The 27,233-nt window shown below is 40.3% G+C and overlaps 1 protein-coding gene across 2 annotated transcripts in view; it reads left to right on the top strand.

Annotated features, from left to right (window-relative positions):
* COLEC12 (collectin subfamily member 12) overlaps positions 1–27,233 on the top strand; it is a 99,883-nt gene that overhangs the window by 63,515 nt on the left and 9,135 nt on the right. For both annotated transcript variants that reach the window (XM_063130608.1, XM_063130609.1), the window contains 3 exons: positions 8,683–8,805; positions 14,499–14,597; positions 17,106–18,152. In XM_063130608.1, coding sequence (XP_062986678.1) covers positions 8,683–8,805; positions 14,499–14,597; positions 17,106–18,152 — 1,269 coding nt within the window. The remainder of the gene's footprint in view (positions 1–8,682; positions 8,806–14,498; positions 14,598–17,105; positions 18,153–27,233) is intronic.

Raw genomic sequence — 27,233 nt, forward strand, 5'->3', positions numbered from 1 at the left:
TAGATGTACAAATGTCAGTATCCCCTCTGCCGTAGCCTCTCACACGTGCAGTTAGTTGAGTGATTCTTGATCAGTTGTCCCCTTTCTGTATTTGTGGCATCTGGATAAACAAATGCAGTGCTGGAATACTGTGTTGTTCCAAGTCATGACTGCTTAAATGAATGAATGGTTTTATTAGCAAATGGAGTCTTTGAGTCTGTCAATATAATTGGAGTCTTTATATAATTGGAGTCTTTTGCTCTGTCGCTATAGAAGTCAGTTGTTGGGTGGTACATAGATAGAGTAGCCAGTTATGTTTTACATATTTTATACATAAAATATGCATGTACTAATTTATGGGTTGGGTCCAGTTTTAGTCATACTTAGAGTAGACCCATTGCAATCAGTGGGACTTAAGTTAATAATGAATAGTTTATGTTAATATATGCGCAGATGCACATTTAAACATAATTACTATAATTTCAGTAGAAATATAATACAACTCACCACAGTGGAGAAGACTGTGTCCAAGTGCCAACTGTTGTTGGGCAAACTTAAGGCTCCTGCTCTCTCGTCTTATGGTTCTTTGTCTATAAAATAGATTGTATAGCCCTTCAAAAGGTGTATGCCTTCAAAATAGAGGACTGGCCTCTGTAAAGTAGGACACATGGCCACCTTATACATAGAACTATACATAAATGAGCCATCAAACTTTCTCTGTTCCCCAACATCCTCTTGTTTTGGTATAAAGTCTACAGCCATTAGTTAACAGGAAGAAGACTTACATATATCTAGTGATGGACATCTCATGGAACCCAAATCTAGCATTAACAACGTGGGGGGGGGGGGAAATTACTCGACACACTCCATCAAATTCCTCCCCCCCCCCCCCTCCAGAATGTACTGCAGCTTATTATTAACAACAGCCACTCAGGGACAATCCTATGCATGTTTAGAGTTTAAAAAATTCTTACAATGCCTAGCATTTACCAGTTTAGCATGGTTGGCTAGGGAATGCTGGGAGTTGTAGGACTTTTTTCTTTCTAAATATGCATAGGATTGCACTTTCAGAATATTAATTTTTTCTAGGCAGATTATGATATTAAACTTAAAGGTGGCATAAATACTAAAAGAAGAATTTACTTTTCAGAATGGCATAAGACAGGTTTAATGTTTGTTTCCAAGATGGACAGAATTTTAGCTGAACATTGTTTAGTATACATTCCCTCCTAGGACTAGAATGTGGAATAATTAAAGATAAAAGCCACAGGGAATTTATGGGCCATAAAAGGCAATTATGTTGACACGTTTACCAGCTGATCTGTCCAAAAAAGAAAAGAAAAGAAGACAAGTCAGTTTGTTAGAGAATAGAGACTCATAAAATGTCAGGGGATCCATCATGAATTATGCATAAAGAAAGAATGTGTAATATTTATATTTTACCATTCATGTAGTGGTGCCTGATGCACCTTTTCTGACAATGATGCAATGTTTCAACATTTCTTTAGTTTGGTATTTCCTTTATTCAGCAATATGCAGCAGTCCTTTGGGGGGATAGTTCCAAACAGCAACACATGTTTGTATTTCTGTTACTAAGGAACATGGTCAAAATTGTTAATATTCAGAACAAGTTTTTAGCTTTAAAAAAAAACCCAAACCCTCATACAATACTCAAGCAACTTTTGGATCTGTTAAGCTGTGTTTTTTGTCTGCTTGTTTGGCATTCCCCAGTTCTCTGCAGGCTAATATTCAGCTTGCATTTGTAGGATTACAAAACATCGCCATTGCTGTATTCTTTACATATCTCTGAAGTTATTTATAGGTCAGGTTCTAGCCATTTGGATTAAAGGACATGTACATATGAGCATATGTACATGTCAGGATTGTAGCTTGGGGTACGTCTGGATCCGACATTACTCCCAGATTGTCAGGTGACTGCTGTTGTCCAAGATGCTTTTTACTAGCTTTGGTTGATGCTAGCTGGGGACTCAGCAGGAAAATAGAGGCGAACCACTGTCATCCATGCCTTGGTGACCTCTAGATTAGTAGACCAATGTAATATGCTATGCACAGGACTGCCCATGAAGACAATTTGGAAATTGCAGCTATGGGAGGGGCCATAACTTAGGAGAAGAGCACATTCTTTGCATGGAAAAGGCCCCAACGTCAATCACCAGCACTTCTAGTTAAAAGGATCAAGAAGCAGGTAATGTGAAATACTTTTACCAGAGACCGTGGGATGCTGCTAGCAGTTGGAATAGACAAATACTGGGCTAGACGTACAAATAGTCTGACCTGGGCCAGATTTACACCAAGCAGGATACAACACTTTGAAAGCATTTTGAAAACTGTATATGCAGTGTGTCCTGGGCCCCAACAGTGGTCACTACAGTTATAAACCATTTTAAAGCAAAAGTGTAGATCCTACCCTGGTATTCAGCAGCTTCCTAGGTAACTGGTACAGCATGCTACTGCCCAGTTCTGTAAAAAGCCTGAAGATGAAAGCATATTTTAAAGGGGAAATGCCATTGGGGAACTTGTACTGCTTCTTTTGTTTCCTCTTCTGAAAGACCCCTCTAACTCCAAATCAACAAACAAGTGTTCAGTTCAGAGGATTTTGAAACCGTGATTTGAACCTATTCTTCTTATTATTAATAATATTTATTTATATAGCGCCATCAATTTTCATGGTTCTCTAGAAGTAGCTTATGAGAAGGAAACTCTCAGAAAAGGTTTTGTGTGCATGTGAATAATGTGTCGGCATGCCCCTCTGGAGGATTGGCTCTGCCTGTATATTGTTGGTTATATTCATAAACAGTGTTCTGGTTATGATCCAACGAAGGTTAAGCATGTCTAAGTCACATGGGTTGGTCAAAGCATATCTTTAACATTCCCAGTGACATCAGTCGGATTTTAAAGGTGTTTAACTTCGGCTGGATAGTTCCTACCTGATCAGGAATGATATTTTCATTCAGGAGAGGCAACACACCTAGGAGATAATTGGCTGCCACTTCTTTATGATAGTGTTGGCCATTAGTGATTGACAGTGCAAATCTTAAAGTCTGCAGCATCTGTTCACAGAATCATCCAAATTTTTTAACTACATGTTTGTAGAAAATCATTCTAATTAAAATGACGTTTCCTGCATTAAATGCTGCATTTAAGGGGGAAAACGCTTTAGTGTTAAAAAGTAATGGATAAGATTTGAGTTGCCTTTTAAACTGGCAGTTTAAAGGATATCAGCCCCAGGAGTTTAATATTCTTTGCACATTTCTGTGGCTTGACATGCTGCTGTAACAAATCTATTATTTTCTCAAAATGAACCATGGCAGGCTTGAAGCTGTATTTTGGGGGTAACATGCAGTTGACACACTTTAGTTTTGGTTGTGTGTGTTTTAATTTCCCCGTGTTGTGATTGAATCTTCTTCTCTTCTTTCAATTAAGATATTTTATTTTGTGCTGAATCACAGTAGGGTATTGTTTGGAGCTTCCACATAATTAAATGGCTATGGTTGTTGAAGTGTGTAATTAGGATTTTTAACAATTCATTCTGTGACCTACAATGAGCAAGAACAAAGCCATAAGCAAAATGACTGGGTTATAAAAACAAGTGAGAGCTTATGGTCAAACTAGATAATGGGGATTCTTCCCCTTCTTAATGAAAAGTTTTGTGTACATTACATGCAATTAAAAGTATTTCCTTTGTTGAGACTCTTCCAGAGAAAATAATGGCATCCTTTTCAGACACTTTATTATGTCAGATGTAGAAGAAAGGATTAATGAAAGGGCACAGCGGATGACTCTGTGGTTTTGGAAAAGAGGTCTTCATGTGTATGGTGTGTTAAGATACTGTACATATGACTTTCGGAGGCATCGATGGGAAATCGGTAGAAAAGTCCTCTTGAAGCTGAGAGGCATGCGGGCACCTATTCTTTGCCTGAAAGCTCCATTGTGCACTTCTTCCACGTGGTTCTTAGTAGCATCAGTTTTCCTCCAAACTTCAGTGGAATCTCTTCCACTATTACTTTAGAATTTGTGAGCCAGTCTGCCGTTTTTACCCCAAGTCCTGGAGAGTTTGGAAAAATAATATTCTTTTCAGTTTGCTCTTTTGGTTTCATATTTTCAAGGTTTTTTTTTTCATGTGACAGCATTACCTCATATTTTTTGGAAGTTTCCGTGCCATATCAAATTCCGGAACTAGCTTTAACATGGAGGCAGTTTGAATGGGTCCTCATTTTGTCTGCGAAATTATAGAGAGACAATTTCAAGACTCAAGCCACTTAGGCTCTTAGAACTCATGAAAACACTTTCTCTGGGACACTCTCTTGGATGTCCAGCAGAAAGTATTTTAAGTATTGCTGTCTATAGTCATAATCTACAGTCTATAGTCATATTCTATGGATTTTTCCACCTAAACTCTCTGCAGCGGCTTACACACAGAATACTCACAGTACTATTTTTTTACGTTTGAAATTGTTGGGGTTGAGTTTCAAAAATGATTTGTGCATTGAACTGTCAAAAAGGAAAACCCAGGTAAACACATGTTATCCTTTATTGACCAAGTCGGATCACAGCCTCTGTACAAATTAAAACTAAATGCTTTCCTGCTATTGTGCTACAAATTTCAGCTTGACTGAACTTCCCTTGTATCTATTTTCAGGGCACATCAGTCTCCAAAAATAAAGACTGATGTTGAACAAAATTGCCCTGGTTTTATTTGTTTTAATTTATAAAGTCCATAGATCACGTAATTGCTTGATGTCTTAAAGAATTAATGCTCCGAAAGCTATAGAAATTATAGGAATATATGAGAATTATAGGGATATATCCTAATATATATTATCTTAAAACACCAAACCATTCTCATGCATTGACACTATGAAGCGGTAGGTTAATATCTTGTACAAACTAGTGATGTGCATGCCAACCCTGACAGGGCTCAGCGGGGGGGGGGGGGGGAATGGGTTTTTTCAAACCTTCCTGCCAAATGCTCAAAAAAATCTAAAATAGGTAAAAGAACTTTTGACAAGGATGTAGCCATGCTAGCAAAGTCTGCTGTTGTCGTTGTAATAATAGTAGTAGTAGTTGTTTACATCAATGGATTGGATATATAACATTTTATTAGAAGATTCAACATAACTTGGTATGCTTGAATTACAGGGAATGAAGAGGGTTGTAACAAAGCCACATGAAAACAAAGAATTTTTTTTATCACAAATTCTTATTTTCCAGGACTCACAGTGGTGATTCTGATTCATTTACTTTTTGGGATAGTGTAGTACTGAAGTCCCTCCCCTTGGGATAGGCATGATCACCATCTTGGAATAACTCATTCAATGGGAGAGCTGGGGAATCCGCACGTCGTTCTCAGGCCACTTCTAAGCGACCCCAGTGCGGCCCCAAAGCGATAATGTAACTTACCTGGAGAAGAGCCGAGGAAGAGACGTCCTCGCCGCCGCCGCCACCCAACTCCCTCCTCGCCGGCCGGCGAGGAGAGCTCTGGGGAAGAAGGCAGAGTGGAGCACCCCGCCTTCTTCTCCCAAGCTCTCCTCGCTGGCCGGCGAGGAGGGAGTTGGATGGTGGCGGCGGCGGCAAGGACGTCTCTTCCTCGGCTCTTCTCCAGGTAAGTTACATTATTGCTTTGGGGCCGCACTGGGGTCGCTTAGAAGCGGCCTGAGAACGACGTGCGGATTCCCCCCTGGTTCTCCTTCCAGACCAGCACTGCCCCCAGCCCACAGTGCTAGTTTTCTACTTATGAAGAAGCATTCACATTTTATATAGGGGAGCATTCAAAAATGTGATTTTCCACCTGCAGTCCATTCTACCATCTCATTCTGCCTAACTTCAAGTAATTAATGTAACATATTGGTATGCAACCAAGATTTAAAAAAATAAATGGCTTACTTATGTTTTATATTCTTTATCCCACCCTCCCTCCAAGTGGTTTTATCTTTCTCCTCATTTTACCTATAACATCATGACCCTCCAGTTTTGCGTCTGTCTCTAACCAGCACTTTTGGCGAGGTTTTTTTAGAACAGGGAAAGTGGCATTTAAATGTGAATGTGAAAGAAAGTGGGATTTCCTCTTGTGTATTTGGTATTCTGTTATACCATAGTGCCACCTAGAGGTTTTGTAGCAGAAACATAGGAAAGAAAACAGTCCTCATGTAGTGCTTGGATCTGAATTCTTCAACAAAACTAGAAGTAGATACTACAGATTAACAGTGGATTAACAGCCTCATGTAGAAAAAGTCTGACAGAAGGTAACTGGCCCTAGGTCACCCAGTAAGTTTCAAAAAGAGTTATTGACACAATAAAAATAAACACCTCTTGAGGTGGAAAGTCCTACGCCAAGGATATGGTTCCTTAATGACAAGGCAGATCAAGTTTCTAGAGAATCTTTAGGTCATTATCTTTCAACTTTGTTTGATATTAAAGATAGGATTTCACTTATGTTAGTAAAGCAAGGCTCCCAGGAAAAAAACCACAATGGGAAACACTTAAGAATTATTCAGCAAGAAAATGATTACCCTCAGTCATTCAACATGATGACCCTTGAGATGAAATTAAATATATTGGTGAGCCTGTCTCTTTGAAAAACATCTCTCTTCTTATTGAAAAAGGAAAAAGTGTTTTTTTCACTCTTCAGTAGTAAAACTGTTTATCTGCAATATATATATATCACACACACACACACACACACACACACATACATATATATGCGCAGATGGAGACCCCCACATGAGAACAAAGTCCCTGGTCGCTGGAATATAATACTAGAAAAACAAACACTACAAAGACTCGTAACAGGAGGATGTCTTTCTAGTTTGTTTTTTTGTGACCATCTTGGCTCCTGGAGAAAGGGGGTCCCCAAAACATGTGTACCAGCTGGATCCCTTTGTACTGAGCTCCAGTCTGTTTAGCCAGATGTCTTCCCAACAGTGACCAAGAAAAAACAGAGCTGTTATTATAATAAGCCAGGAAACAGAAAAGTGTGTCAAGTGAAAGGAGACTCATTGTGTCCCATCTGATATTTATTAAATGTTGTTTAACTCAGCAGTGAGAAATGTGCAACATCCGGAAGTGACTCCGACTCTCTGGTATGCCCAGCCAGTGACAAAAGTCTGGGAGCAACTCAGCATTAAAGCCATGTGCTCAGATTGCATAACAGAGAGTGCAAACCATGGAACAATAATAACAAATGAAAATCTGATGCAGACTAAGCTCAGTTCTACATGACTTAGCATATGACCTCTCCATACAGCAATGTATGGAGTACTAGTCTTAAGAAGTTTTTAATAAATAATCTACTAATGAGTTGTCAGAATAGTCTCAAGAACGAGATGATTCACTGCAAGCTCATTTTCTTATAACAAAAATAATCATGGACTGAAACCCTGTCCTAGTTGTGCATGCTTAAATTCCATTTCTTTTAATAGCACTTGTAGACAATCAAGGGCAGTCTAGACTGGGATATTCTATTTTAATAAGAGTAATAAAAAAATGCGTGTTTATGCACCTTGTTATGAAAGTAAACATAGCAACTTTGTGCCGTGCTGCAATTTCATTGGCATTCAGACATAACACTAAACCATGGTTTAGCATTATGAGAAAAACTCTAGACTCCCCCTGGACTCATGTGTTCCCCATCTCCCCTTCCCTCTCCTTTGCCAGCACAGCCACTGAAAGATAGGAAGATTGTGCTTCCATTTTCAATTAACCACACTTTAGTGTGTTGTCCAAACCTAAAACTCTGGTTTATCTTAACGATGGTCAGTGAAAATAAGACAGGTTTATAAATTACTGTATGTTTTGAAGTTAGGTTGGTTAAGATTAACTGCAGTTTGTCCATGTTTGGACAACATGGCAAACCGCAGTTAATAAAAATGGAAGTGAGAGTTTCTGAAAGAGCTGGAAGTGGTGGGAGTCCTTAAACGTTGAGTGATCCAGTGATGAGAAATAAAGTGACATAAAGACATGCCTAATTTGAGCAGTGTGCCTTCTGTGGAAGCACACTCACTCTGTTTTTTTCAGATAGGCTGTCTTCTTTTAAGAATCCAGCTCAGTGGAATGTAATTTTTCTGTTTGCAGCCTAAGCTGGTTATGTAAGGTGCTGGTTAGCTGGTACTCTGTAACATCCTGTGGCCACTTCTCTGCCCTAACCCCCTCTCTCTGGAGCAGCAGCAGCAGAAAGAACTGAGCTTCAGAATGTCATGTGTTCTTATATTTATCAGTGTGTATGTTCGTATTTTATTTAAAAAAAAGACGAGGAACATTCAGTTAAATTAATGTACCAGCTGTACTTTTAACACCCCCCACCCCAAGATAATCATCCTGTTCTGATCATGAGGAAGGGCAAGGCTACATTTTTAAGCACACTTACTAGGAAATACGTCCTATCAAACACAGTGGGACTTACTTCTAAGCAACATGCATAGAATTGCACTACGAATTAGTATACAGCAACTCATTGTTGCTGCTGCTGTTGTTGTTGTGTACATATCACCGGTATATGCAGACCTTGTTTGCAATTGCATGCCCATATAAATGTAAATTAGCATAGAATATAATATTAACTGTGGGCCATATTTAGTCTTAGCCATGTGCATACTTGTGAATAGTCATTTTCAGAACAGTCTACAGCAAGAATTAAGCATGGAAAATATCCCCAGCTGGATCTAAGATCTTAATTTTCTTTTGCAGGTATTCAAGAAGGAACACAGTGCACCAAGTGTAAAAGTAACTGGGCACTGAAGTGTTCCATCATACTGTTGTATATATTATGTGCCTTGCTAACAATAACCGTAGCCATTCTGGGATACAAAGGTATGTATCACATTATTATTATTATTATTATTATTATTATTATTATTATTATTACCTCCATAGACTAGATTAGAACTGTGGGCCAGAGAGTCCACATACCTGTGGCAGGGAGGCATCAGGGCATATGTATAATCTATGCCCATATAAACCAAATTGTGGCAACCCCCTAAAAACAGGAGAGCATGCATATTGTCCCAGACTAAACATTATGACATAAGTATGGCAAGTTGGACACATGCAGTCCCAATGCCCTACAGAACACAGAATTCCCAGCAGCTTGTTGGTTTCAAAGGAACTGACTTCTATGTAATTGTGCTGCTTAGGGATATAGACTTGGAGTTCCATCACACCAGCGGTGTAACGCACTCTCGCCACGTCTGGTATCTGGTATTGCAGCGCAGGACTCACATGACATCGTCCCTGTCCTGCACCCATCTGACCTCTTTTCCTCCGTTTTGTGTATTATTTTCTTGTGGGAAAACGTTGGATTATTTTCCCCAAGTGGAGTTAATGTACCCTAAGCCTCCATGTATTGCTGTCCTCTCACTTTTTCCTTTGTTGGGGGCATGTGCTTTGAATAGAGTCTTGCTGATGAAAGGGGAGGGCTGTGTGGTTCTCCTCCTCCAGCACACCCTGTCAAATGAATAAACTTGTGCTTAGTTGGTTGAATGGACTTTTTACTGCTCTAACCCCACCCTCATTGCCCGCAGAAACTGAGTCCAGCCAATGAAACATTAAATCAGTAAATCACTAGACAACAAACCCAGAGCAAGGAGGGGAAGGAGCCCATGTCCCTGAGGACCCCAGCAGATCTCTGCTTTTATGAACTGGAGATGCACAGCTCTGCATTAACAAAGTAAAGGAAAACAGATCCTCCACAAATGCAAACAGGTGGAATTTTGCATTGGTGGAGAATGGTTTGAGGAAGGGGGGAATCAAAAATTTTCTAAAAATTAAGGCATGAACAGATCTGATTCAAACTTGGTAGGGATAAAGCCCTCCTTAAGAGCTATCACCATGTCAAGTTTCATCTCTTTATCTTTACAAATTACACAGATGTAAGCATTTTGATTAGCCACAGATGTCAATATCAAAGCTACCACTCACCCCACTCAGCCTCTTCCAGATATGGAGATGTTCAATTAAGAAACATACACACACAGCATTGATGCTTGAAAAACTTGGATAATTTCAGAGACATTAGAAGCTCCGATTGGGTGCAGTAATTGAGCAGTTTCAGGCTGCCATTCTATTGTATTTGCCCAGAAATAAAAACATATAAAAATATTAAAAAGTTAACTGCAGGGGGAAGGAGAATGTAGGGGGCAGGGCAGGAGATTTCGCTGGCATAGTAGCGATACAGGTGAAAAGATACATGAGATGAAATAGTGCAACAACATACAAACATGAAAGTGCCCATCGCTAGACTCACTAAGGAAATGGAGAGGAAAACCGCAGACTCAAACCGGAGGAAAAAAGTAGGTGTGATGGAGCTCTTTGGGAGAAAAACAAGTTTCTGCGTGGAAAGTATTAACATGCATTCCACTGGGAACTTCATCCAGGTAAACCCAGTAGAAATCTATCAAGGGAGATGTTTCATCTACTTCAATCCTCTGTACTGGTAAAGGAAATCTCACACCCAAGCCTCTATATTTTAATGTGCTTAGGGATTTTGTGATGGTGAAACTTCTGATAGCAATTGGGTAGGCTTCTGTGATGTAATGGAATATTGAGAGAATGAAACTGTTAACAATATTTGGCTGTTGGTTCCCCCCCCCCTTCCCTATCCCAAATGTTTGCGATGGGTAACAACCTAAAAAAAAACATTAAAACGCCACTGAACAGAGTAACATTCAATCCAAAATTTTAGTAATAAAATGTCCAATTTCTGTGAGGGAATCTAAATATCAATTTGACTTGGGGAAAAACACTTTCATGACTGTGATTACTATATATGATGTTAAGAGGGGGGAAATATAGCAGGGGCTCAGTTAAAATTCTCCTGACTGTTCAACAGAAATAATTAGATTATCAACTGCTCTCATTAGATAATATTTACAATTTTACAGCAATAGTATGGCTAGATATGAACATCGTAAGATCATCGTTTTCTGCTTATTCCATACCTCTATTATTCCCTTCCAGAAAATAAATGTACCTCTTACTTTCCAAACCAAAGAAAAAATTAGAAGCATGCATCATTCAAGTCTTGGTTAAATTATAATAGTTTAAATCCTTGCAGTCAGTGATTTAGGTTTTCCAAAAAATTGCATCAGAACATTTTTTGTTTGCTTCAGATAATCATTAGGGAATGATTTAATTTAACATGTTTACTAAATACGAGTAAAATAAACCACAAAGCTAAAAAAGTACCCTATGTTATTATTTTTTTGTCACAAAACAACACAGGTATTTGACCTGAAATATTTGCCGGGACAGGGAATTAAAGCACACTTAATGTGATTTAAATGTTATATTATGTAGATATGTTTATTGGAATACATGGAAACATGTAAAGACAATAGAACGTACTTCCTTTACATTGTTTAAGTGAAAGAAACAAAGTTGCTGAAAACTGTTGACACAGTAATCCCAGCATCCTTCAGTCATCATGGTTGGCTGGGGATTCTGGGATTCTGTTTAACACATCTGGAGGGCACCTAGTTAGCTAATTAATTTTAGCAACCCAAAGAACTATTCATGACAGGCTAAAAACCATTCACGCTGTTTCAACTAGTTCAACTCTCTTCCACTATCTATGTTTGTTGGCCTACTTTGGGCTCATCTACACCAAGCAGATATTCCACTATGAAAGTGGTATATAAAAGGCAGGAGTCACACTACTGCTTTATAGTGGTACTGAAGTGCCCTGACAATTGTTGGGGCCCATTGATACATACCATATGCTGCTTTCATACCACTTTCATAGTATTATATCCTGCTTGGTGTAGACGTGTCATGGGCCCCAACAGTTGTCAGTGCACTTCAATGCCACTATAAAGCAGTAGTGTGGCTCTTGCCTTTTATACACCGCTTTCATACTGATTTCATAGTGTAATATCTTACTTGGTGTAGATGAGCCTTTAGAGTTAAATTGTCACTACTTATTAGTTCCATTTCACACTGAGGGCTCATCTACACCAAGCAGGATATTCCACTATGAAAGCAGGATGTAAGAGGTAGGAGCTACACTACTCCTTTATAGCGGTATTGAAGTGCATTGACAACTGTTGGGGGCCATGACACATACCATATACCAGTTTCATAGTGCTATATCCTGATTGATGTAGATGTGTCATGGGCCCCAACAGTTGTCAGTGCACTTCAGTACCACTATAAAGCAGTACTGTAGATACTGCAATGCGCATCAATACTACTATAAAGCAGCAGTGTGGCTCCTGCCTTTTATATATCACTTTCATACTACTTTCATAGTGGAATATCCTGCTTGGTGTAGATGAGCCCTGATACAGTTATGTAATTCTGTGTTATATCTGTATTCCCTCACATACTTGCTAGAGAGAATCTCCTGAAAAACTTTAATTACAATTTTGAAACTGCCAAGCTTGCCTAACGATGTATTTGGAATTAGCATCCATTCATTATTACTAATTAACTTATGGAACTAATTTTTTTCTGTGAAAAAATTAAGCTCTGGAAAAGATTCTACTGCACATCACTGCTAGTAAAGATTATTTAACTTTCAACCAGTTTAGACACCATCTTTCAGTTTAGACACCATCTTCCAAATGTATCTCAGAACCTACAATTTTAATTTCCTCGTGTTTCCCAGGCATATTGCATTTGTTTTATATTTGATTCCTCCCTTAGTTTGCCTTCCTGCTGCCAAATCTTGTTACTTTGCTTGCACAACATTGCCAAGTTCTTCTCTGTCTTTTTTTTCTTTTCCATTCATCTTGCGAAAGCTCTGGAGATTTACACCACAATTGCACATAAAGTTGGGCACATTGAAGCACATTGCAGTCAGTGAGCTATAAGTCTGCTCTCCATATTGAAGTATGGCTTTTAGGTCTTGTCTCACTGTGACCTTTTCTTTTCTGGCCTTCCTTTGTCACATCTTTATACCCTCAATTCTATTCAAAGTTAGGATTAGCTACCTTATCTACTGCACTGTTCTCTCTACTGTCACCCCTATTTATTTATTTATTTATTTATTACATTTATATATGGCCCCATAGCCGAAGCTCTCTGGGTGGTTTACAAAGATTAAAAACAGTGAACATTAAAAACAAATATACAAAATTTTAAACCATAAAAAGCATAAAGACAGACTATCCATTTAAAACAACTATTCTGGAGTCAGTTAAAAACTCAGCATATGCTGTTAAATGCCTGGGAGAAGAGAAAAATCTTGACCTGGTGCCAAAAAGATAACAATATTGGTGCCAGGCAAGCCTTGTTGGGGAGATGGTTCCATAATTGGGGGGGCCACCACTGAAAAGGCCCTCTCCCTTGTTGCCATCATCCGAGCTTCCCTCAGAGTAGGCACCCAGAGGAGGACCTTAGATGTTCTTAACCCCACTCTACTTTATGCCTGCACATCATTCTTGTACTACTCTTTTAACTTCCCATCCCTTTGAATCCATCCAGTAGAATGTCTGTGTTTTCAATAAGACTAGCGTGTGGAACAATATGGCCTAGCTTACACAAACTAAACTTCAATACCTACATCCCTGCAAAATCATTCTGTCCTGCCCTAATCTCATAAAACTAATGTATAAATGCTTCAGACCAGATCTGAGATTCCTCACACATATGGAAGCCTTACATGGAGCATCATTATTTATGGTAGTGTTGGGGACAATTCCGCACATGCTTTCCATTGTCCATGCAGTTTCCTCCGACACTACAGCAAATGGGAAAGCACATGAGCTCTGCATGTGTAGCAGGCTGCTTACAGAGATCTGAATTAGTGCTAGCTTTTTTATATATATCCATAACTTCCCTTTGCATATCACTGCTCTCTTTTATATGCCTTTTATTAATACCATTTCTTGAATGCACACGACATATAGGAAAAACATGCTTTTACTGAGAAAATAAAAGGCATGCTTTTTCATGGAAAGTGCCATATGCATTAATTAATTGGTATTAATCAAAGGCCTATAGGGTGTTGTCGTGTCAGTGTGTACACATAGATGAGTGAACAAACAGCAATATATTTAATATTTCAATTTTCCTTGGGAGCACTTTATTGTTGTTGTTGTTATTGCAGGGTCCACAGGCAGTCTCTCATTTAGGCACTGGCCAGACCCAACCTTATTTAGCTTCAACAAGCTTGCTTCATTAGGCACTTTTAGACTATGCCCTGCAAATCTCAGAATATGGGGATAGTGTCTACCAGATACCAATAGGGGTGACAATCTCTCTGGGTGCTTCCAGATGATCTTATTATGTTGCCATTGCCCTGAGTCATTCCCAGACACTTACGGAAGGTCCAGATGATGATGTCTTCTACTTGTAACCCTCCTGTGTTTTCCCACCATGTCTTCTGTCTTAATGCAGAAAATGTGTTAAGCAGCAAAAATAGAACAGCTGCATAATGCCTTCCGGTTACTAGTGCTAGGAACCTTCATCTGGAAGCACCCTCTGATAGGTTTATGCCAAGTTTTATGGTATAGTGTTATGTCATGTTATGAATTATTGGTAAGATACTGATTTAATTGTTCCAGTTGTAGAAAAAATGGACAACGTTACTGGTGGCATGGAAAATTCACACCGAAGATACAACGAGAAACTTACAGAGGTGGAGAGTGACCTGAAAAAATTGGGTAATTCATATGCATTCAAATATAAGCAATACATTGATCATTGCCTGTTTAGTTTATTGATTGATCAGATGTCCCTGGCAGCTAAGGCGCAATCCTATCTTCTTCTTTTTTCCATTTCTATATCACCCAATAGCCAAAGCTCTCTGGGTGTTTTTTTAATTATTATTTAAAGTGCTACAAAAGGGGAAATAAAAGGGGGTGGGGAAAGATGAATACAAACAAACAATCCCCTAACAATTATTATCAATCCATTGGTTATGTAAATATGTATAGTATAAAAAGATAAGAAGAAAGGTTGATTAATACAACTTCTAGGGGAAGGTAACTAAACAACAACTACTACTACAGAAAACATATCTATAAATGTAACTAAATATACAACTGAATTAACTTATAAATGTGCTGTATTCCCTTCATTTATCCTATCTTGATAGTCGGCAGCTTCCGAAGTCGGAGGCTGCCAAGTATCCAGTGCAGGCTGGCTGGAGCAAGGAGGCGACCCTCACCTCCCATGCTTTGGCTGCCCTGCATTTTTGCCTAGATAGGCAATTTTGTGTGTCTAGGTGTAGCTTCAGTCCTATTCCCAGGTTGTAGTTTTCAGCCTGTGCTGTTGCATGTAGTCCCAGAAAGGAGAAAAAGTTCTGTGCCTGCTTCCTTGCTTGAAACCCAGCTTGTGCCATGTGCTATTAGCCAAAGGTTATTCTGAACTCTAGTAGCCCTTGGATAGTCTCTGATTGGCTGTATATCAAATCCTTACATACATTGTATACATAATTATATGCATGTAGCCAGTGTAATATTCTGTATGGCACTGGATTCAGACTTTGATTCATATTCCTGTTCAGCCTTGTAGCCTTCTGGGTAGTGTTGGGCAAGTCAATCCCAATCAACCTATTTTATTTTGCAAATAAGCTGAAATGCGTGGGAATGGCATCTAAATGAATGGATGTCAGGGCATGCAGAATTTCGGCCAGAGAGCTGGTAAAAAAAAATCTCTCTGCTAGCTCCATCCATTCCTTAATTCATTGTGAATCAGTACCGCTGATGTTAAGCACTTTTAAATCCCATTGATTTCATTGGTTTCATATTAAACCTTTGGTTATCTCTCCCTCTGAAAACAAAGGGACTTGCAAATGGCTGGATTATGCCTGGTGACAGGGCCTAAACCATGGGTCCCCATCCTTTTTGGACTGATGAGCAGATTTGTGAATTTGAGAAACTGCTGTTGGCACTATGATGATGGTGATGTTCCATGGAGGATGTGGCTAGTCACATAATGACTGTCATGGGGGCCTGGCTAGTCAAAAGAGTTGAGGGGAAATAAATAGTGAGGCTAGCAGCTGGGGGTTGAGAGAAATAGCACAATAAAGGGGTGAGTGAGAGAGAAAGAACAAGTCTTGGGGCTAGTAAAAGAAACAAAGAAGGCTAGGGATGGATAATGGAGGAAAAATACCAAGGGAAGGAATTGGGTGGACAAATAGCAACACTATATATAATTGCCAGAAAGTTGTATTTCCATATATAGGCATTTCATTGCTGTGGATATATGCAAATACATGTATGTGTATTAAAACCCGGGGGAGCTTTGCGGGTGTCCACAAGCACCATATTGCTCCCCCCCCCCCCAGCCTAGACTGTTTTCCCACTTTTGAAATACATTGTAATATAATAGATAGAGAATGGAGGGAAAATAGCTCAGATGCTTTACAAGGCCCAAGGCTCAGCCCCTGGCATCTTTAAGGAGCAAGACTTGGAAAGTCCTCTATGAGACCTTGGAGAGCTCCCTGCCGCTCAGATCAGGCAATACTGGTCTAGATCGGGGTGCAGAACTTATTTCTGCCTAGGGGCCAGATTCAATTTTAGAGAAGCTCTCAAGGAGCACGTTCCAATAGTGGGTGGGGCAAAAAAATACCAACATGTTTTATCTTAAATCTTTTACTGCCCATAACTAAACCTTTGGAAAGGTATTTCCCCTGTTACATACCAGCTTCACGCCAAGATTCTCGCTCGTATTAAGCCTGAGTTTTTATTATATCAGATCTACGAACACTGGCTTAATGTTGGTTAACAAATCGCGGGGGAAAGGGAGGGAAATAAGGAAATAAGTCATATTCTGACTTATTTTCCTGGATTGTTAATTGACATGATGCCAGGGTTCACCTATTCAGACATAAGAGAAAACTCTGACCTCGTACAAGCCAGTATCTTTGCACCAAAGCTGATGTGCAGTGGGAGGTGGAAGAAAAGGGGTGAGGGGAGAAGTGCTTGGCCCAGAGACTATTGTGTCTTCACATAATAGTGCCAACATAATGGTCATTTTGTTCCAGGGAAATTAAAAATGAGTCTTATGCCCAATATTTTTTTAGTGTGTCTCATCAATTGAATTACGAGTTTGCATAGGAGTTCCTATTTTTTATAATATAGCAAACTCTGTTAAGCTGTAATTCTTCTCCTAAACAATAAAGAAAAATGTTTCACTAAATGTTTCATCTTCTTTTTGTTTTTCAGATTACCAAGCTGGAGAGAAAGCCATGAGCACCAACACAGAACTTTCAAGCTTCAAAGCTGACATTCTGGCCCTCCGCCAGCAACTTCATGAGATTTCAGAGAAAACGGCAAAGAACAAAGATACACTGGAGAAATTACAAGAGACTGGTAATGTGTTAGATGACCGGCAGACCCAAATGAAAGGCGTTTTGGATAGCAATGCTTTCATGATCCTCAGTGTCAACAAAACTCTGCAAGCCTACAATGGCTACATCAATGATCTCCAGCATGACACAAGTAACATTCAGACAAGTTTGCAAAGCCAAATGCATTCACATAATGTAGTCATCATGAATCTAAACAACCTAAATCAGACCCAAGTTCAGCAAAGGGATCTTATCAGTGCATTGCAGAGATCTGTGGATGATACAAGTCAAGCGATCCAAAGAATCAAAAATGACGTTGAAAACCTTCAGCAGGTTGCTGTTCAAGCACGGAAGGACACTGACTGGCTTAAAGAGAAAGTGCAGAATTTGCAGGGATTAGCAGCCAACAACTCAGTTTTGGCCAAAGCTAATAATGATACACTGGAGGAAATGAGCAGTCAGCTTAGCTCATTCAGCGGACAGATGGAGAACATCACCACTATTGCACAAGCCAATGAACAAAGTTTGAAGGAGCTCCAGGAACACCATAAAGAATATGAAAACAGAACATCTGCCAAGTTTAACCAGCAAGAAGACCAATTTCATACCTTTGAGACAGATATTGTCAGCATCATTAGTAATATTAGCTACACTGCCCTTCACTTGCGGACACTAACTAGCAATCTCAATGATGTCCGGACAACATGCACAGATACTCTTAGTAAACATACAGATGAGCTGACTTTTATGAACAACTCATTAGCAAATATTCGCCTGGATGCTACTGCTCTTAGCATGCAACAGGATGTGATGAGGGCAAGATTAGATACTGAAGTAGCCAATTTATCAATAATAATGGAAGAAATGAAGCTGGTAGACTCCAAACATGGCCAGCTCATTAAAAATTTCACGATACTGCAAGGTAAGAAATGGTCTGGATAATTCTTTGGGCATGGAGCCTAGGTACTGTCTGATAATACTACTGGCTGTATGTTGCTTCTTTGTTTCTCCCAATGGCTCTGCTACGACTGCACTTTGGAGTCCAGCACCCCATAACTTTGCTCCCTGGAAACAGGTGGATTGTCAGCATCCAGCATGGGCAGATTCATACTGGTGCTGTGATATCCGTAACAACAGAACATCCTTTTTTCTTTCCTGTCTCTAACGTTTAGTCAGACGGGCAGGCTGCTCCGTGAGCCCACCATCTTCATTTCGCCAGCGTTCCATGGGGCCCACATAGTGGACACGGCTGGAATATTGGCAGCAGGCAGTTTGCTGGCAGCAGGCAATTTTTTAAACACTAAAAAAGAAAAAAAGGGGGGGCTACTTCATACTGCCTCCTAGCAAGCTGGAGGGAGTGGGAGAAGGAGAGAGGAGCAACCAGAGTGCCAGGGAAGAAGACACAGAACACAGGGGAAGGAAGTGAGGAAGAAAGCAGGGCAGTAGCGATAGAGCACCAGAGGTAGGTAGGTCTGTGTGTGTGTGTGTGTGTGTGTGTGTGTGTGAGCAATCAGGACAGCCTGTGTGAAGCAGCGAGGGTGGTGTATGGGGCACAGGTGGCCCCAGAGGGCACCTTGTCTGGGCCCCTTAAACCTGGCAGAACCACTGGTTTCTCCCTACAAACTTAATATCACATAGAGTCTATTTTAAAAAAATAAAAATAAAACTTGGGGCTGACCACAAAGAATGTTTCCAGATGGAGTTATTTACAGTTCCAGTCACCTGCAATCCACATGCTTGAGTGTTGGAGCCCTGTGCCAATGGGCACTCATGCCAATGGAATAGCACAGCATAGCACAGTCAGCATAGGCAGTACAGTTACCGTTGTGCTAAACTGGTACAATAGTTGTCTTTCCCTTGCCCTGTTTAGGAAGCATTTGCTCTTGGTGGTGCTGCATATTTTGCGATTGCTCTCCTGGGGCTGTCTATGCACCCTATTTACCCCCAGGTGGCTGCGCAGTGGTGTTGCATTGGTTATATGATGCAGCAGCCAACTCACAGCCACCACAGGGCTTTCCCCCAAAACTGTGCCTTTAAAAAGTCTCGGATTTGCCACCACTTTTTCCTTTTCTCCGAGGTCACCACCGTACTTCCACCATCTGTCGGTGGTGATCTTGCTTCGCGTTGATGCCAGGGTCGTTCCAGGGGTGGATTGAGGCCTGCAGTAGGTTGCCTGGAGCGTGGGAAGGCAAGGCAGAGGGGCAGGGAGTGTGCTCCATGAGCCAAATGGCTGCCACAAAGCCCACACTTCCTCTTGCTGTTCCCACTCCACAGCTGCAATGCCATGTGGATTTTAAGGGCGCCTGGCCAAAGCTCCTTGGTGTTATCAGAATTTCTAAGAGCAACTTGCCCAAGTGTCCATACTTGCTTTCACACTTGTTTTTGCAAATGGTTCTGCGCCTTATCATTCTGCAGTATGATCATGCATATTTGTTCAACTCACATTGCTAATTTTCATCATAAAATTCAGTTTATCCTGCCCATGATTGTCTGATATCCTATAAACAGTCCCTGCATTATCTCTGCCAACCTTGCACGTCACCACCTTAATTAAGTTGGCCACAGAATGTGCACATGGCTTTGTTTTACAGAGACTTTAAATGACTTCTTATAACTGAAGGTTTCTGTATTGTCTACATTTTTGCTATTGGTCGGGTTAATTGAAAAGGAAATGGTACTAAATAAACATGAAAACTGCTGTACATTCTTACACATAAATAAGCCATTAAATTGTTGAAAAGCCAAAGAAGGGGGAAAGTCAAAACTATGGGACAGGCTTGCAAGCTTTAATCAGTGGGGCAGCAAAATTTAAAGGGGAAGTTTATTTTGATATTATTTTGACAAGGGCCTCATCTTCATGAGCATGGGAAGAGCACACACTGTTGTCTCTGCAGTGTGCTGAAATCTGCTCCACTTCATCATTGTTATGATGGATTGGAGCAGCCAACTCTAAAACCTGGCTTTTCAGTGCCAGAAAAGCCATACTTCTGGGGGGTGGAGGGTGGAGTAGGGTAGAACTGTCATCAAGGAGAGAGGCTTGTTACCAACTTCTCTCCAGGCTCCCCCTGCCACTACAATTTAATGAATGTGAGTGGAGAGTAACTAACACACCATACTGGCTCCCCATGACAACACCCCACTGGCACAAATAAGCCCCACTCTAAAAAGTATCGCACCAGCCCTAAAACTACATTAGAGAACCCAATTCACACAGCTCACAACTCTGGAGCTACACAGCTCTGGAGTTAACAATACATCACAAAAGCGAATTAACAAAGTCCCCTGTTCGTGGCTCTGGAGCTGTGCAGTTTTAGAGCTAACAACACATCAGAGAAGCGAATTAACAAAGTTCCAGAGTTAATTAACACAGGAAGTGCATAGACGTCTCTCAATGGGAACGCAGGAAAAGGAATGAATGGGGGAAGGGCCAGCCCAGATCGCAGGCACATCCAGGATTTAATACGGAGGCATGGGGGCACGTTACAGACCAAGCACCTGGGAGCCACTTTAACTAAAAAGAACAGAGTAAAAGGACTCTCTGATACTGCAACTTTTCCAGGCGGAAGCGACTGGTTGCTTAATGTGCTGGCCATGACGTCATGTGCCGCAAAGGACTTCACAACGTAGCTGTAGTACTGGCATGTAGAACCGTTGTTGTTGTTCTTTTTACCACTCTTGCCCTCCATCTTTGTATCCTGACAAGATAACCCATGAACAACCCACAGTTCTTGTTTAACACGTAGTGCCGAGTCATGGTTCAAACAATCCAAAGTTTACAACCCAAAACAAACCATTAAAAAAAATTATTATATTTATGACCTGCCTTTTTCCCACTTGCAAGGAACTCAAGGAGTCTTAGATGATATTCCTCTTCTCCATTTTATCCCAGTTTGCACAATTAAACAACTCATGGTTAACAAACCATGTTTGTGTGTTCATGGAACGGAATGATCATGTTGGTTTCCACTTGCTCACTCATTTCCCCTTTCCTGAACAACTATTGGTTTATTGTTGGGTTAAGTCTGGGTTCAGATGTAATGATAACAGGGGCATTCCCAGGGGGGTTTAGGACAGTAGAAACAATGAGCATGTGGAGGAGGTGTTATGTGCAAACCAGGTCTATGTGTTCTCTTTCCAGGTGGTTCTGGGTTGATTAGAGCAGCTTGATTCACACAAACAACAACCCAGAATTCAACAAACCCAGCCATTTTGCATTATTTTAAATAAAATCAAAGAAAAAGATCTAGTACTGGAGTAAGAATAGGAGGACAAAAGACAGGATATGAGGAATTACTGGATGTTTGTCCAAACGGACATAAAAGATATTAAATGCCGGTATTTATTTTTTATATAATTAATTCTTCATTAATTTCAGCAAAACAAAGCCATAAAGAGGGAAATAATGTTACTGCATAGATTTGAATATATTCGTTTCAATACATGCATATGAAGTGTGTGTCTGTGTGTACAGCTTTCTAGGAATTATACATAAATTTCAACAAAGCTAGAGCAAATATCCATATAAGTATCCATTTGCAAGTGTTTATACTATCTGTTCAAATGTTGAGTGTTGTTAAGTCCTAATCCATTGCATTGTAGGAGGAGAGAGCTTATCCTTCCAGTGTTGTAATATCAATATTTTAGCTGTCAAAAATGTGTGGACAATGTATTTGTTCAGCCAGTACATTAACTTCTAGGAGGGGTTAATTTAAGAAAACATAGAATCATAGAATCATAGAATAGCAGAATTGGAAGGGGCCTACAAGGCCATCGAGTCCAACCCCCTGCTCAATGCAGGAATCCACCCTAAAGCATCCCTGACAGATGGTTGTCCAGCTGCCTCTTGAAGGCCTCTAGTGTGGGAGAGCCCACAACCTCCCTAGGTAACTGATTCCATTGTCGTATTGCTCTAACAGTCAGGAAGTTTTTCCTGATGTCCAGCTGGAATCTGGCTTCCTTTAACGTGAGCCCATTATTCCGTGTCCTGCACTCTGGGAGGATCGAGAAGAGATCCTGGCCCTCCTCTGTGTGACAACCTTTTAAGTACTTGAAGAGTGCTATCATGTCTCCCCTCAATCTTCTCTTCTCCAGCCTAAACATGCCCAGTTCTTTCAGTCTCTCTTATTATTATTATTATTATTATTATTATTATTATTATTATTATTATTATTATTTATTTCTATAGCACCATCAATGTACATGGTGCTGTACAGATTACACAGTAAATAGCAAGACCCTGCCGCATAGGCTTACAATCTAATAAAGTTGTAGTAAACAATAAGGAGGGAAAGAGAATGCAAACAGGCACAGGGAAGTGTAAACAGGCACTGGGTAGGGTGAAGCTAAACAGTATAGAGTCAGAACAAACTCAATATTTAAAAGCTATAGGGAACAGAAAGGTTTTTAGCTGAGTTGTTTCCAGACCCCTGATCATCCTGGTTGCCCTCCTCTGAACACGCTCCAGCTTGTCTGCATCCTTCTTGAATTGTGGAGCCCAGAAATGGATGCAATACTCTAGATGAGGCCTAACCAGGGCCGAATAGAGAGGAACCAGTACCTCACGTGATTTGGAAGCTATAATTCTATTAATGCAGCCCAAAATAGCATTTGCCTTTTTTTCAGCCATGTCACACTGTTGGCTCATATTCAGCTTGTGATCTACAACAATTCCAAGATCCTTCTCGTTTGTAGTATTGCTGAGCCAAGTATCCCCCATCTTGTAACTGTGCCTTTGGTTTCTATTTCCTAAATGTAGAACTTGGCATTTATCCCTATTAAATTTCATTCTGTTGTTTTCAGCCCAGCACTCCAGCCTATCAAGATCACTTTGAAGTTTGTTTCTATCCCACCCAATTAGATATAGATATTAGCTATCCCACCCAATTTTGTGTCATCTGCAAATTTGATAAGCGTTCCCTGCACCTCCTCGTCCAAATCATTAATAAAAATGTTGAAGAGCACGGGGCCCAGGACTGAGCCCTGCGGTACCCCACTCATTGCCTCTCCCCAGTTTGAGAAGGTTCCATTGAAAAGTACTCTGAGTCCGATTCTGTAGCCAACTGTGAATCACCTAATAGTTGTTCCATCTAGCCCACTTTTAGCTAGTTTGTTAATCAGAATATAATGGGGCACTTTGTCGAAAGCTTTGCTGAAGTCAAGATATATGACGTCCACAGCATTCCCACAGTCCACAAGGGAGGTTACCCGATCAAAAAATGAGATCAAATTAGTCTGACAGGATTTGTTCCTGACAAATCCATGTTGGCTTCTAGTAATCACTGCATTGATTTCAAGGTGTTTACAGATTGACTTCTTTATAATCTGCTCCAGAATTTTCCCAGGGATGGATGTCAGACTGACTGGTCTGTAGTTCCCAGGTTCCTCCTTTTTGCCCTTTTTGAAGATAGGGACAACGTTAGCCCTCCTCCAGTCGTCCGGCACCACTCCCGTCTTCCATGATTTTCCATGATGTACATCAGTAAATATTAAAGTATTCCATCATCATCATTATTATTATTATTATTATTATTATTATTATTATTAGTATCTCGCCTTTTGCCCAATACTGGGCCTCAATACAAAGTTTACCTCCTACTAAAAAGAGGCAACTATTGAGCATTGCCAAAACATATGGTTAAAAGAAGCATTAGCAGTATTCTACCTCCAGCAATTCACCCTTAGAGAAAGAGTTGCTATGGCTTCTATGTCATGCCCCACTGGAGCAGTCCTCCTCAGAGGAAGAATCATACAATAGCATTGTTGGAAGGGGCCTACAAGGCCATCGAGTCCAACCCCCTGCTCAGTGCAGGAATCCACCCTAAAGCATCCCTGACAGATGGTTGTCCAGCTGCCTCTTGAATGCCTCTAGTGTGGGAGAGCCCACAACCTCCCTAGGTAACTGGTTCCATTGTCGTACTGCTCTACACTCTCGTACTGATTCTGAGCTAGAGGCCTCAGAATCACTGGGCACCCCACACCAGGAACTGCCACCAGACCCAAAGGAGCCTGATCCCTCTGGGGAGGTTGTTTCAGGGCCATCCCTGTCAGAAGAAAGGGACTCTGCCTCTGAGGCTGAGGAACCCCTTGACTGCCAAGTTTGTCATTGCCTCAAGCCACAACCTAGTAGTGATCCTGTGCATTCTTGCAACTGAGCTCTTGGTTGGGTCCAGCAGGCTTTGGCCTTAAAAGCCTTCACTGGAAACCCAGCAAGTGTTGGAACAACATCATCCATTCAGCCTCTGTGTGGTGTACCTTTTCTCCTGAACTGTGCCCTGTGATTGATGCTTTTTCCTGACCTTTTGGACTTCCTAATGACCCTACTTCTGGACTGCATAAAGTATCTGACTGATTTACTGTGTTTGACCTCTTGCTTATTACCTTGACCACTCCTATGGTTGCCTGATCCTCTTAGTCTGACTGACTTAGTCTGACTGCTGCCTGGATTTAGTCCACCTCTGTTGTAGCCTGAATCCCATTGGATAACCACCGGTAAGCTTGAATGCTTGCTGACTTCACTGCAGTTAAGAGTTTGCTACAGTCAAAGCAGGACAGACCATTAGACACAGAACAAGAGGTTTTGCTGAATAAGCCATAATCTGAGATCTGTTAGATTTATTTATTTATTTATTTATTTATTACATTTTTATACCGCCCAATAGCAGAAGCTCTCTGGGCGGTTCACAAAAGATGCTTCAGATACAGACTCTAAAGTGGCAATTCATTGATAGGCAAAATGGGACAGTCCACTTCCCTATTCCATTCCTGCTTAAGACTGTGTGTATCGTATTTATAATAAGTATTTATAAACATGTATTGTGGGTCGATATAACTGATCAACCTCAATAAGTGAAGGAAACTCTGAAGCTACAAAAGTGGCAAGCCGAACTTAGATTCTAACAGATGTTGCAGTTGCAAGTATTGCCATTCAGCCATAGCAGGCAAATTGTATGAATGTCAAAAGCTCATCATCAATACACAGTGGTTGAACGAAGGTAAAAATCAACTTATCCGTCCAATTTTGCCACAAAAACATTTTCTTACCAATTTTTAAATCTGAGTTTCCCCATAGAGTCAATTTAGCATGAGAAAATGGATCAAAATGTAACTGTCATAACATACGCCAGATGTCTCTAACAGCCATAACTGTGGGAGGAACCCTATACATTTTAATGTTCTGAGAAGCTAATGCCATCTATTTAAAAAGAGTATCTAAACAGGAAGATTCCAAAATTTACCAAGGTGAAAAATCTACTCTAAGTGGAAAAGCCCAAAATTTATCACAGGTCAACAAATAAGCCCAATGATATAAAACAAGATCCACAATGCCAAACCCACATTCTTTTATTGGAAGTTGCTGGTATTAATGCTATACTAACCTCCATATTATATGTGGTAATCTAGCATCAATTGGCATTGGTGTTTAGACTGTACAAGGCCTATTTGTGGTGGATTCTGATACATAAACCTGTTGATTCAAGCATTTCAAAATATAAAATGTGGTTTAATCTACTCATATGTCTTTTATCAATTAATATGAACCAATCTTTGCTGTTTCCAGTCTCCTATTTCCTAACCCAACTAAGCTCTAAGCTAACTGCAATTATTACATAGATGGACCCGTAAACATTGAAAACAAGCAAACAAATATGTCATCCAGACTGAAAGACACAGAATGAATCTTGATACTCTAGCGTTGGCCTTTTTTTGCTCTGAGCTTCTAAGCAATGGGGCCAGTGCAGATGTAACACTAAAGTTCTATAACCCTGGTGAAAAGGTCAAGAATGGGCCATGAGATTGTGCTGGGATTTCCATCCACCCTACTCAGGCATCCACATACCCTCAAAATCTATTCTGACAGGTTGGGAAATGCTATACTAACCTCTGAAGGTTGCAAAGGGAAGGAGAGACACTACTTGTGTGACAATGGACTTAACCCAGGGATTTTAGCATTTCTCTTTTGCAATTCTGTTTTTTATACCGTCTTCCTTGATACTGCATGGGTAGTAGTTTCATTCATTTTGAGACCTTGAATTATGAGATTACATACTTTTGTCTCTTCTTCCTCCTTCTTTTGCTTGGTTGTGTGTGTGTATATATATATTAGGACCAACCTAATCTGCATAAAATTATGGGCAAACTGTCAAGATCTCCAGATCAAGCAAGTGAAGACAGAATGAAGAGACCTGAAGACCTTGAAAGCTTACCAACAATTTTGTGCATTATTAATACCTAATAAAGGTATTGCCTGTTCATGGAATTTGGAGTGTTTGTGTTTCAAGGATTATCTTGGTAGCTAATCAGATTTCCTTGTGATTTACCAGAGGTTGGAATGAATTGAAAATGGCTAATAGTCATGATGGCTATATATTATATCCAATATCAGAGGCAATATACCTCTGAATACCATTTGCTAGGGAATATGAGCAGGAGGGTGCTAGAGCCTGTGTCTACAGTGGTTAGAGTATTGGACTTGGGAGATCCAGGTTCTAGTCCCAAATTGGCCATGAAGCTCACAGGATGACATTGTGCCACTTACTGACTCTCAGCGTAACCTACCACACAAGGTTGCTGTAAGGATAAAATGGAGAGGAAGGGGAGGATCATGTACGCTGCCTTGGACTCCTTTTTAAAAAGTGTAAATAAAAGAATCATCTGAAATAAATAGATTCTCCGATGGGTTGTTGATTCATGTAAACAGCCCAAATTAGCCACATCAAAAGCAAATTTAGATAACCCTGATCGTGCAAAGAAGCACCAATCATCTACTTATTTAAATCAATTTAGGTTCCAAATTTAGTTTCCCACTAGTTTCTTCTGTAATAAAGGCAACAACAACAAATTATGTTTCCCACAGTTCTTTGGGGAAAACCATTATGTTTTAAAATAATTATAAAAACTTGGTTTAAACTTCTACTGCAAATATGTCCTTACCTACTATAATGCTTTGCACTTCCATGTACTGTGTTAAACTGACCTCATTATCTAACCTTCCTCACATGTTCAA

Source organism: Elgaria multicarinata, chromosome 7, assembly GCF_023053635.1.
Source record: "Elgaria multicarinata webbii isolate HBS135686 ecotype San Diego chromosome 7, rElgMul1.1.pri, whole genome shotgun sequence".
Taxonomy (NCBI): domain Eukaryota; kingdom Metazoa; phylum Chordata; class Lepidosauria; order Squamata; family Anguidae; genus Elgaria; species Elgaria multicarinata.